The following is a 12897-nucleotide window of genomic DNA, read 5'->3' as shown; positions in this document are numbered from 1 at the left end:
ATCGAAATTGTAAGGCCTGACATCATATTCCAACAATGGAGATTGTTTATGGAAGTAAGGTTCTAGTTAGTCGGTGGGGTACATTCCACAAATAAAGATAATTAGGGTAATACAATTATACTGAATGCTTCACCATAAGAAAACTGGGAAATCCGTCATCAGATGGAGATCTTTCTTGCTTTCAAGGTTTTGTTCTTGGTGAACAATGTTGAAAGCAGGCTCTTACCGTGCTGCGGCAGCGGCTTACAGATCTCACGTCTACTACTAGGATTATCAAAGGATCGGAATGCTGATATAGGTTTTGAATCCTCCAAAGGACCCTGCCAAGCAACAATCCATCACTTCTTAGATCTAGGCACAGAAATAGCTCAGATAGTAGTTCTACAGAAAAAGCACAAAACAACAATGACAAGATCAAGCTACATCTCATTCCTAGGCATTTGGTATTGTCTCAAGGAATAGTTTGATGCAGTTAAACCAAATTCTTCGATTCACTTGATAATTCAGTAAAATTTACAAAGACAAGTTTGATTGTATTATCTTTAACAAGGAACGGAATGCACATGAACCCTGGTTTTTCTTCAAGCGATACACATATTAATATGGTCACATCTTGCATAAGACTTGAAACATGTTCTATCATCAGTTAAAGTACACATTACTTTCATGACTTTTTGTTGACACAAGAACATCTGAAATTATTCATCAAGGGATAACAATTGAGCTAACATATATACGTATCTGATAACTTGATGTGGATGGAAATTAATCTCTTTAGGATAATAGAACCTACCGGTCAGTACAGATATCCCAAGTATTTGGGGTTTTAGTGTGACCCTGATGATTATACCTATTGGATCTTTAAGATTATGAGATAAGATTTCTTCCAAGTCACAGATTGAATCTATAAGACTATGGTTGATGTGAAACTTACCATCAAATTAAATTTGTTTGAGATCATATAGGAAGTCCCATTTCCACTAGCTGCCTGGAGAAGAAGACTCGATAAGGGCTGTGACGTAGCAGGCTCTTCTGCAACTAAATTTTACATGACCTCTTGATCAAAAAAATTAGCTTCAAGAATTATCATCAAAGAAAGAACATACCTAAAAGATGGAAGACTTGAGAATCTATTTTAGAAGACTTAGCATCTCCAGTGCTGCACACATAGCAAAAATGTCCTTGGAAACCAGTAATAAAAGGAGCTTATTAGAGAAAAAGGTTTCCAGAAGCTTGCCATGGTGCTGGGAGAGGAGGAGCTTCATTTTGTGCAGAATTAGCTTCTGAAGCTAGATGCCAGGAAAGAGTTTTTGATCCAGGTTTTCCTTTATCATCAACAGAAACAGAAGGTATCATTTGGCATCAACATGTAATACACATGTAACCATATAGCAAGAACAAGGATATATCAGATGCATAATAATTACAGACCTGGAGCATGAGAATGAGGTCTCGCCTTACATGGATTTGCATTGCCGCCTGCTGGCCACTGTGAGCTACTCTGCAAACTTCTACGGCCAGAATCTGACTCGGGTGATTAAACATAAGGGTTACACATATGATCTTCACCATTCCATAAGAGACTAAGCAAACATTACTTCGTCGATTCATACTTGGCAGACTGTAATGCTTGTGATGTCTCGAGATTCTCCCCGTCATCTGAAGCTTACTAAGACCTTCTGTATCGCCATAAGCTTGGCAAGCAAAAGCTCGCTGAGATGAAAACAGGAAGAATTAACTCTGCACGACATGTTGAAGCGCTACCGATTCATCAGACAATGCGTACCTGATTCAAACATGAAATCTTCATCTCCATGGTCGATACGTCCAGCATTTGTTGTTCGAACAGGTCGGTCAGTCTGTAGGCAACCGTGCCAAGATGATCTACAGCGTTCACAAGGGCTCGCCCAGCATAATTCTTTAGATTATCCAATACCCTAAAATCCCAAAGATAAATATGACAATCTGCATTTAGAACTATAAATTTTAATTATGATATCCCCCTAATTAACTATGCAAGCAAGCAATTGTTGCGGTATTTGTTCTTTCACTATGGGGGCTAAAACGAATGATAGAGAGACAATTGTAATCGGTCATGCAGAGGTTTTTGTTGGGGGAATAAACCTTACGTCTGTTTCTGCTCATTGTGGAGGTAAGACTTTTCACAGTACTCCGCAGCAGAGTAGAGTTGAGGTCTCAGGTTCTTGAGTTCCTGCGCAGAGTCAGTAGCGGATTACATCCACATCACAGCTGCTATCTCGACTCGAAGCACCACAAGAAGTCAGCAGATTACGCCCTATCCTAAGTCCATTCCATCACCGGAGGAGCAGAAAAACTTGGGAACGAAAAAGGAGGAATTTTTCGCGACGCCCAACACAAATTACCGCAGTCCTCGAGTCGCACAAAAACAAACACTCACGAAAACCCTAGCAAGAAACAAACGATGAGAGGAGCGGATCCGATCCGGAGGCGGACGCAAAGGAAGCGAAAGGAGAGAAGGGCCGGGGAAGACCTGCAGAGACTTGACGAAGCTCTTGCTCCTCTCCACGGAGGCCTCGTCGAACGTCATGGCCCCGCTCTCCGGCCGCCACTGCTGCATCTTCCTCCTCCAACGAGGCCTCCACGCCAAGGCAATCCAGCTAAAGGAGCCGAGCGAAAAGACAGTGGGAGTAGTTCGGCTATTAAAAATCTCGTCCTTCCTTTAAGGTCGAGGAGAGAAGGCGTTAAAGAGGGGAGCGGCGGGTGGCGTGTGGGAATTGAAGTCGAAGCAATCCCGGGAAACGGGTTGTCGGATCCTTTCCCCGGTGGGCGGAAGCGCACGATGATCACCGTTCATCGTCCTCAAGAGCCGTGCTGGCGCGGATCGTAAAGCAGAGGCACGCGGATACGTTATTCCCGCTAGCTTTCGTCTAATAACTATAATTAATTATAATTAAAAGGATTACGTTGATGAATCCAACAGTAGACTAAATTATGGTTCCATGAGAGGCATCATTAACCAACTTACGTATGAGATGACCATTTAGTAATGAATGCGCTGAACAGATAAAACTTCCGAGCAGAAACATCGGAGCAATAGTTTCACGATAATACTAGTTTGGCAGGCTACAGAAGCACTAATCACGACACACATCTCCTTGTCATCCAGCAAACTCCAGCTGGAACAATGGCCCCATGGAAGGAAAGAGAGAGAGAGAGCTACTTTAGCCACCGAACTCAAGTTATCCATTTCTTGGTAAGCTGTCGAATCTTTTTGTTCTTGATAGGCCACAAACACAAGCTTCGTTGCTTCTCCGACAACCTGTATTCTTGACACAGTCTTGGAATCAAGACACGAAATTAGTAGAAAGATTGTTCATATAAACATAACATGAAGAAGATCTGGACATAGGATCATTCGTTCTGTACCATTGTATATATTTGATCGATATAATTCATCGTTCAAAGCTAAGTTTATAGATGACATATGGGCTTAATTTATATTCATAATAGGGTTTAGTGAGTGATGATAGTTGCCATATAATTTCAAGATGGTTGAGATTAATCATCATGATGTGATGTGAGGTTTTCTCCTCCCCCATGAAGAAAAGCTGGGAGCTAAGACACTGACGAAATAGTCCCACATCGCTTTAGCTCTGGCCTCGGTTGGGATGACAGCGCTATAAGAGATGGGGCGGTGCCGATTGAGAACTCATACCTTTCTCGGCCTTTTGGCTAAGATCAAGTGTAGTATCTGTTCTTATCAGTTTAATATCTGATACGTGGGTCATCGATCCACTATGATATTAAATTAATTTCTATTTGGGGGAGGGTCCACTACAGTGGCTTGCCACTGGGGCCCTCGCGCGTCGCCTCTGCGTTGCACTGCTGTAGGGGCCCGGCGCACCCCGACCAACACGTGTTCCCAAACATTCCTACCCGACGGTGAATGTCTCTACGAGCCGCTGGAAATTATATTTTCTATGTGGATAATAGGTTTCTATTAGGAGAAAATAAAATGAATAGGAATGTATGGGTTGTGACCCAACTCATTGCGTACGATGAGATTGGGGAAACCATGGGACACGATGTTGAGTGTAAAATGTGCAAGTATTATTAGGGAACACGATCGTTTCCTCATCCCAAGGATCAACGATGGGCTCGATGATTCGACGATGCAAAGTTGGAAACGCTAGTCTCACCCACTCTTCTCCTGCATGCAGTCTTCTTTTCGTATACACACCAGGATCGGTGGCATAAGTAGGTCGAAGACTTGCATCGTTGTCGACGTCATCTATGTGTGTTGGACCACCACCGGGCACGACGAGCAGGAGAGCAGGAGTAAGTCTGTCTCCCATTAACCAAAAGAACGGGCTAAGTGACGAGGCCACTGTGCCGCGTAACTCCGTACTCTCCTTTGCGGAAAGCGAGAGAGTCATCAACGGCTCGGCCAAAACGCAAGTGGAACAGATCCACCGTGGGTCCCGCGGCTGGCCTACGTATCGAGATGCTATTGGTCGGCTCAGTCGACGCCTGGTATTTGGGTCCACCATCCACGTCAATTTACATCATTTCATCGGGTTTAGAAAGAGAGTACAGGACAGGTAGCTGAAGGATACGTCGCAACTTCGATTACGACTTAAGTGGGCGAGTGTTAGGGTGCGTACGTGCTTTGATGATGGATCCACATTTTATTTTGCACGTAGTACACTGCTAATGATAGATGAACATTAATGATAATTATAGAATATTAATAATAATAATGATAAGTGGACAAGTGACATTGGTACGTGTTTGGTGTTCTGCTGCTAAAGCCCGCAATAAAAGCTTCAGGACCACAAATCATTGGATTAATCCTCCATCTCGATCATATCAAATCATCTTCCTAAGAATTCTCATACATCTTGAGAAGAGCAATCTCGAACGAAAAATCATCTTTTCAAAATTGTTGTCTCAGGAGAGTCGAAGGCCTGCATAAGCCTCAGACTTCAAGCATTAAGGTCAATAATTGCGTCCATAATTCAAGCTGTCATGTCAGGTAATGGGGTTAATGATTTCAAGTGAAGGAAACTTTTTCTTATTTGTCTTCATCTTTGTAGATATTTAGGTAATTAAAAAGATAAGACCATGTGCTTATAAAGTTCTCCTTGTATAGGGAAAATATACGAGTCGACTTTGATTGTATTTGAGAAATCGAAAATGTTCTTCGTCGAGCTCATCAAGTTTGGCTTTGAGTCTTTGCGACGAAGAAATAAGAAGTCGTTGAGCACAACATTGATTACGAATAGGATTCATTGGAGCATACTACGATCTACATACTCATGTTTTTAGAATAAAGAGACAATTTAAAAGTTGATTTGAAATAAGAATACAAGACTATAGTGTCCAAGAATATTCATTCTCCTATCTTAATCACTATTTAATTAAAAAAAAGAATTTCACTATCACCAATAAAATATTTTTTAATGATATTCTTGAAAAAAGTCATTTTTTATTTTTTTCATTTGTTATCTTTATTTTCCTTCAATATCCTAAATATTCTTCACATGGGAGATGAAAATAACGGACCTCGTGTAGGAGAAAGAGACGATCACAATGGGTTGAAAGTGATAGAACATCTCATAATAGGATAGAAGGGGCCATGATGAGATGAAAATTACTCAGTTGAAATGACAAGATCGATATAGCGATGGCAAAAGCACCCACAACGAGATAGAAATGATGAGACTTTGTGATAGAATAAAGATGATCATGACAAGATAAAAACGAGGTAACCTTATCCAACACAGTCGATAATGAAATAGAAAATGACAATGAAGAGCATTTTGAGTATTAGAGGAAAATAAAGATATCAAATGGAAAAACAAAAAATAGAGACATCATAAAAAAAAAAAATTAGAAAAACCATCCAATTATATTTATATATAATCAATCACACGTTAACTAATCTCTTGGTCTTTCTCGTTTTCGTCGTCATTTTTTCTTATAGTTTTGAAATCTTTCCATAACCCTGATGCACGAAAACATGCACTGTGCAACTCCTCCACGTCTCTCTCTCTCTCTCTCTCTCTCTCTCTCTCTCTCTCTCTCTTCCATTAACGCATATTTCGCAAAATGGAAAAACAAAAAATAGAGACATCATCATTAATCCCAAAACTCTTCAAGGACTTTGACTAACATCACGTTTGGGGCCATGCAGCAGCAAGCAAGCTTGTGAGCTTCAACGTTTTGTTCACTTCATCTTAATCATTTAACCTAATCGATGAGTGTTGTTTCCAATGTACCAGTAAATATATCATAAATATTCCTCAACCACATCATGCTGCTGCGCAAATAGATTGCTGCGATTGGAGCTTTACAATCGCGGCCTAACACTGTCGTAAAGAGAGATCCATGGAGGCAACACATGGTTGGCGAAGCTCACCACTTGTTGCCCAAGCCACATCTTTGCTGGCCTCCATCTCCATGAGAGAGAGAGAGAGAGAGAGAGAGCTCTCACAAAGCAGTCATATAAAACTGTTTTGTGGATCCTTCATTCCGTAACCTGACCCTAATGGCTACCCACTTAGTCCTCTCACCTTTTAATGCTTTTACGTCCATTACTACTGCTACGAACGAACTCGGTCGCTCTCGCCACCATGCCAGATTACTTCAGCCAGGAAGCAAACCGGCCGTCTGACACAGACCCGCACTCCATCCCTCGCTTTTTGACGTCAATTTGGGCTCGCGCGTCCACCATGCGATTCGAAAAGCATTCCTCTTCCACTCACTTTTCTGCACGGAGTTGCTGGGTGCGCCCGTGGTGTGGAGCTTTATCTCTTTATCTGCACCCTCCTACAAGAACCAACGTTCATCTTCCCTGACCTTGGAACGACGCCGACCGAGCTCTCCGCATGGAACAATATTAGTTCTTCCCGTCTCATTCCAAGTACACCGTCGTCAGCATGCTTCTCGTCCGGTCCTCGTCTTAGAACTGCAGGTTTGAAACCCAAGCTCGCTCGATCGCTGCAATCGCACTGCTATTGCTGTAGCTGCGGGTTTCTTTGACATTACCTTCGTCCCGTGGTCGTCTCCGAGGTCCTCACTCCACACTACCTTTCTTCCGCGTCTCTCGAAACCGGTATGCAATGTCTGAACATGGAATTAAGTCGTGCATGTTTCTCGTTAATAACGTCATTTTTGCCTGGTTCGGTCGAGATAGAGACAAAGTCAGGAACGTAGGTTTGTAGATGTGGGAAAGCATCTTGGAACTCGCATTATCAAGCTTGGTTTTGATTAGATCATTGTCAATGCGTTTGACAAAAGATAAACTGGCATCCGGAACTGGCCGCGCCCATGCAACCAGTGTCAACGCTCGAGATCGAGCAGATGCGTGCCCGTATAGCAGATCGTATGTAGACTTCTTTTTTTTCTCGTGTTCTAAATGATTGTTTGGTTGGATTTTTAGAGGAAAGTATTTTGTTGGTCATATGTCATATATGACTGCACGATTCATCGTATGATGGCATGAATGATTTGTTCCACGTCTATATAGAGGGGAATTGATTAAGGAAAACGATGTAATTAGCAGCCCGGGATGCTCGTTGGTCTGGCGACAATGCATGTGACTTGTGGCTTGGCAGATGTGTGAGTCACCCCTTCATAAATTCCCCAAGTACTGATTGCGTCTTTGCCTTTTAGTTCGATGGAATCGTCGCTGAAACGTTTCATGCCGACCTTGTACGTGGGACATACGCCTATCGATCGAGTTGTCAAGCCGGTGAGGTCATCATCCTTGGCAGCTTTCAGGGGCGATGCACGCCACTGATGTAGCAGAGTCCAGAAGAGCCAGCGCCACGTTGGTTGACGTACATGCCAAATGGCAAGAATAAGTCATGTCCGTCTTGCTAATCATCCACACCTTTATCATTGTCCCCATCATTTTGGGACTGTTTACTGATAATAATGGCTACCAGATTCCTGGAACAGCCAGACGCGGTCTCGCCAGACATGGCCTGCTTGCTTGTCTTTAAAGCCAAACCACAAGCAAGAAGAAGGTCTTGCAATGTGAGAGGTTGGCTCCGAGCTGGTAGTCTCCCCCCCCCCCCCCCCCGTCTTTTAGTTCGAGAGCTGCTGATTTAACAGCCAGCTTTGGAGATTTCCGGGTAGCATTACTTGTGTTCCTCTCTCGAAAACAAGGCAAATCAATCACTTAGGTTTACTTGGTGAGTACAGCTACTTTTGATTTGGCTTCCTTCCATAAACATATATCTGAGCTTTGGTTCGATTCCTCGCTTTTCATGCTCGGGAAACTGATGCTGGTCGATTTAGTATCGGTAGAGCGTTCGATGGCATGAGTGACACGATTCGATCGATAAGCTCGATCGGCACGCTTCCCCGTGACTGTGATCGGCGACAACGATGGGCCCCGCGATGGGTCCCACGCGTGTTAGACGCGGACTCGTGGCGTCCGTGAAGAACGTGCGCCGAGTGCTGAAACCTCAGTGCCCAACGATGGGATGACCGACGTCGGGAGTACCGGCCCCATGCACCGGGACCGACGCAGGATGGATAACTCGAGGTGAGGAGGACGGTTTTGGTGGATCGATCGATCGATCGATCGATCGGATCGGATCCACGATCTTGTTGTCATGACTTCTGATCACTCACGTGCATGGAGAGATCACACGCGGACCGATCCGCAAAAGTTTCTCCATGTCCAGCGGTCGACGGTCGGCGGTCGACTTGCGGAAGGTAAGTCGTCCTTCCGTGTCGACGAAGGTGGCAGCACGTGCTGTCGGACATCGGCTGGCCCATGGCGGTCAAAGCAGCCGTGGAGTTCTTTTGACGACTGTGGCGGGCAGTCCCCCGCGCATTCTTCCCCTGGTCGCTGCTCTGCTCCACCCGCCAAGCCCTATAATAATACGGAGCTGATCAACGATGTACGCCGCGAGCTTCTGCGAGTCCGCGCCTTTCTGCTCGCTTTCTTTAATCGCTTAAACATATCAAAGTTGCGTTTCCGTCAAGAAACCGCAGAGAGATGGCGACAAGGGAAGCTCCGCGAGGGTTCCAGAGATAATATCTCGCCGTTAGGCCGCTATATTCTGCTCCGTCGCTGCCATACCAGCAGTGTTCCTTTTCTCCTTTTCCTCTTCCTCGTCTTCTTTTCCACCCTAGTCAAGTGGTTGTTAGGGTTGTTCTCATCTCATCTTCCTTGTCGGTATATACCAGGAAAAGCCGCCCTCGTTCATTGCACTTCCTTTTCCGGCCCAAGCTTTGTTATTAGGTAACTTGGCAGTGCACATATTGTTATGATATCTGATGTAGTTTAACGTCTGCTACGTATGATCTTTTAGTAGTAGTAGTAATAGTAGTATTAGTAGCAGTAATAGCTGTTTGAATCTGCTGAGCTGATGATGTGCAGTTGGTTCCGATGGAGCAAGTTTCCTGTGATGAACTTCCATCTCTTCTCAAGTGTGCTGCATCCGAAAAGGTTGCTGGCTTCGACAGTGTTGCGGGCAAAGTACGTTGTCAGCTGTTCTGTGTGGTTCTGTTGATTTTATATACGGATTTGTGATGAAGCTTAGAAATCTGTGTGCTCTGTGTCAGGGATCCGAAGACGCGTGCTGTCATCTTCCTGCCACTGTGATCAGCATTCCTCCGGTAAGATCAGCAGCACAGGAAGGCAGCAATCTGTCATACGCTCTTTCTGTAAGCCTTCCGGCCTCTCCTTCCGGATTCCATATCCTGCAAGCTAACCAAATGGGATCCGGAGCAAGTGAGACGGCTCAACCTGCTCGATCTGCTACTCCCACTGCTGCCGAGTCGGAGCAACCTAAACAGGGGAAGTCCTTCTCTCAGCCTATTCTGCCGGTAAGTTCCGATGGGAAGGTGATGGCAAATGGTAGAGTCGTTGCTGATCCACTTGAGAAGAGTCGAAGGATGTCAGGGAATGATAACCAGAGGGACAAACGCTTCGATTCATTCAAGACATGGTCTGGAAGACTGGAGAGGCAGTTGTCCAACTTGCGTGGGAAACCACAAGAACCCGACGACGAGGCTAATGACTCCAGCATTATCGACGTCGAGCCTGTGCCCGCAGTAGATCGCTACTTCGATGCTTTGGAAGGACCTGAACTGGACACTCTCAGGGTATTCAACCTTCATCTCTCTATCTCATGATTACAATAGTCATCATTCATATCGTCTTCATCCCTCTATAGAAGATTTAGTTACAGATCGATGTGTAATCTAAATCCGAGGAACCTCAACGTAAGGAGTTATGCAGGATGTTGAGTAGCTCGCATCCTGAGAGAAAGGCATGCTAGCAATGCACATCAAACACTTTTGTAGGACTTTCTAATGCCTGATGTTTCCACTGTTAGTCGCCGAGGTTCGAGATGAACCTCAAGCGACAAGCTCGATTCTTCCTTGGACTTCCTTCTTCTTCTTCTTCTTCTTCTTCTTCTTCTTCTTCTTCTTCTGTTTCGGTGCTTCTTGTGGCATACTGAACACCTCTGTTTCGTGCAGGTGTCGGAGGTGTCGGTGCTTCCCGAGGACAAGAAATGGCCTTTCCTCCTCCGGTTTCCCATATCTTCCTTCGGTATGTGCCTCGGTGTGAGCACCCAAGCCATCCTATGGAAGGCATTGGCCACATCGCCGTCGGTGAGCTTCCTGAACGTGAGCCTGACCGTCAATCTCGTCCTCTGGTGCATCTCGCTGGTGCTGATGAGCACCGTGTCCCTCATCTACGCCCTAAAGGTCATCTTCTACTTCGAAGCGGTCAGACGAGAGTACTACCACCCTGTCCGAGTCAACTTCTTCTTTGCTCCTTGGATCGCCTGCCTGTTCTTGGTGCAGGGCGTGCCGCCGTCGGTGACGGAGACGCCGCCTGCTGCTGTCTGGTACGCCCTCATGGCTCCCATCTTCTGCCTCGAGCTCAAGATCTACGGGCAGTGGATGTCGGGAGGCCAACGCAGGCTGTCCAAGGTGGCCAACCCTTCCAACCATTTGTCCATCGTAGGCAACTTCGTCGGCGCGTTGGTGGGCGCCTCCCTGGGGCTCAAAGAAGGTCCCATCTTCTTCTTCGCCGTTGGATTGGCGCACTACACGGTCCTATTTGTTACCCTGTACCAGAGGCTTCCTACCAACAAGACCCTCCCCAAGGAGCTGCACCCTGTTTTCTTCCTGTTCGTTGCTGCGCCCAGTGTCGCTTGCATGGCTTGGGCAAGGATCAACGGTGACTTCGATTACGGCTCCAGGATTGCTTACTTCGTTGCCTTCTTCCTCTACGTCTCTCTCGTGAGTCATCATCTCTCCATCACCTTCCGCTTCTTTCCTGAGTTCGGTGTTGCTAATCACTCGCACGAATTTGGTGTTCTTTTTGCAGGCTGTGAGGATCAATTTTTTCCGAGGCTTTAGGTGATGATTTGTTCTTCCATCGGAGAAGATGCTCTGCTTCTTCTGCTGCCGTGACTGACTCTGTCCATTGATTTGGCAGGTTCTCGCTGGCTTGGTGGGCGTATACTTTCCCAATGACTGGCTTCTCGATTGCAACCATCAAGTATTCGATGGAAATTACCAATGCGTTCACCCAGGCACTCTCTGTAGGCTTCTCTGCCATCTCCACCTTCACCGTCACAGCCCTGCTCATTTCCACCATCATTCATGCCTTTGTCCTCCGTGACCTCTTCCCCAACGACATCTCCATCGCCATCACCCAGAAAAGGCCAAAGTTCAGCAAGTTCATTGCCCATCTGAGATCCATTAGCTCAGACACGAAGGAAATGGAGGCGTCGGTTTCCAAAGATAACCTGGAAGTCTGAATGCTTCCCCCGGCCCCCTTCTTCCTTCAGGGTATCAACCAAATCTAATGCCAAGGCCAGTCGTTCAAGAAGAGAATGCTGATCTCAGGAAATGGTTCGGCATTTCATCAGGTGGTCTGGAGGAAAGACTGCATCACATATAAATGGGCTGTCGTGGACTTATGTATGTAACTCGAATGAATAAAGAAAAATGATGCTACAGACACAAATCATCACTATAAGTGAATTCAATTGCTTCTCATTTGCAGCTCTTCTATAAATGATGTCGATGAAGAAACTCCGCAAGATTTAATTTGGGTGAATTAAAATGCAGTACGATCTTTATGTTTCCGAGTATGATATCTTGTTAAACAATATTTTGTTTAATACATTGGATATTGATATAGAAAATTTAGCATAATTGACATGGAGTCGTCATGTGTCATTCAAAGTAAAAAAAATAATTTATTAACAAAGATAATCATAAATTTTTTTTATAATTTTAAATTTTATATTCTCATAAAAAAGATAATCATAAACTCCTCTTTATTTATAATAAGAAAAGATATTACAAACTTCATTTATTTTTTTAAGGTATAAAAATATATCCTAAATAGAAAAAAAAAGATTTTCTTTTCTTGAACTACTTAAGCTCATATTTGAAAATGTCAGATTACTAACTTAAATTTCGGATGGATCAAATCAAAAAAAATTTCTTGACCCTGGTTTACATACAGATGGCATATCGAAAGCATAATACTTTCACATCGAGAGTGTAATATTTTTATCTCGAAAACTCTATACCTCCACCTCGGATTCGGATTCATCATGAAGCTACTTCTCAGTCAATATTAAAGTCACCTCAAATCCATCTTGAAGATACTTTAGATAATCATATATACATATGGATCAACCAAGATGTTAATGATATTTTTCCATAACAAATACCTATGTTTGAGGTTATCTTTTACCCAATATTTGATTTGGCTGTAAATTTGTCTGAATGTATATACCCATTTTTTTCTAGTTTTATGAATGCCAAACTTTTTGGTCGTTGACTATATGCATGAAGAGTCATTAGTCATAACTAATGATATAAGATCATATGATATGAATTAAAAGGAGGTCTAACAAA

General features: G+C 44.1%; 2 protein-coding genes and 1 non-coding gene across 8 annotated transcripts; 2 read left to right on the top strand and 1 right to left on the bottom strand.

Moving 5' to 3' along the window:
- Positions 1-4: 4 nt before the first annotated feature.
- LOC135641289 (probable protein ABIL1) lies at positions 5-2713 on the bottom strand. Of its 3 annotated transcripts, none has more exons than XM_065156595.1 (9): positions 2513-2713; positions 2130-2212; positions 1787-1937; positions 1614-1713; positions 1432-1524; positions 1238-1325; positions 1107-1159; positions 935-1032; positions 5-320 (listed from the first exon to the last, which is right to left on the bottom strand). In XM_065156595.1, exons 1-9 carry the CDS (start codon positions 2597-2599, stop codon positions 159-161), a joined length of 915 nt encoding a protein of 304 aa, XP_065012667.1. In that variant the 5' UTR covers positions 2600-2713; the 3' UTR covers positions 5-158. The 3 variants fall into 3 exon arrangements, with proteins under 3 accessions (XP_065012667.1, XP_065012666.1, XP_065012668.1); XM_065156594.1 differs by having other exon boundaries at positions 935-1038; positions 2513-2711; XM_065156596.1 differs by having other exon boundaries at positions 269-320; positions 935-988; positions 2513-2711.
- Positions 2714-3693: 980 nt separating this feature from the next.
- Positions 3694-3891, top strand: LOC135641878 (U2 spliceosomal RNA). Its single transcript, XR_010497820.1, has one exon. It is a non-coding gene; the product is annotated as a U2 spliceosomal RNA (small nuclear RNA).
- Positions 3892-6839: 2948 nt separating this feature from the next.
- LOC103989618 (S-type anion channel SLAH2) lies at positions 6840-12043 on the top strand. 4 transcript variants are annotated; one of them, XM_065154261.1, is made up of 7 exons: positions 6840-7099; positions 9190-9244; positions 9383-9481; positions 9568-10110; positions 10489-11259; positions 11348-11379; positions 11459-12043. In XM_065154261.1, exons 3-7 carry the CDS (start codon positions 9392-9394, stop codon positions 11781-11783), a joined length of 1761 nt encoding a protein of 586 aa, XP_065010333.1. In that variant the 5' UTR covers positions 6840-7099; positions 9190-9244; positions 9383-9391; the 3' UTR covers positions 11784-12043. The 4 variants fall into 4 exon arrangements, with proteins under 4 accessions (XP_065010333.1, XP_009406788.2, XP_009406790.2 ...); XM_009408513.3 differs by lacking the exon at positions 9190-9244; XM_009408515.3 differs by lacking the exons at positions 6840-7099; positions 9190-9244 and adding an exon at positions 8054-8183.
- The last annotated feature ends 854 nt before the right edge of the window (positions 12044-12897 follow it).

This window comes from Musa acuminata, chromosome BXJ3-6, assembly GCF_036884655.1.
Source record: "Musa acuminata AAA Group cultivar baxijiao chromosome BXJ3-6, Cavendish_Baxijiao_AAA, whole genome shotgun sequence".
NCBI classification, from domain to species: Eukaryota; Viridiplantae; Streptophyta; class Magnoliopsida; order Zingiberales; family Musaceae; genus Musa; species Musa acuminata.
Note: the sequence above shows the minus strand (reverse complement) of the source record. Positions and strands in the feature narration are given on the sequence as shown.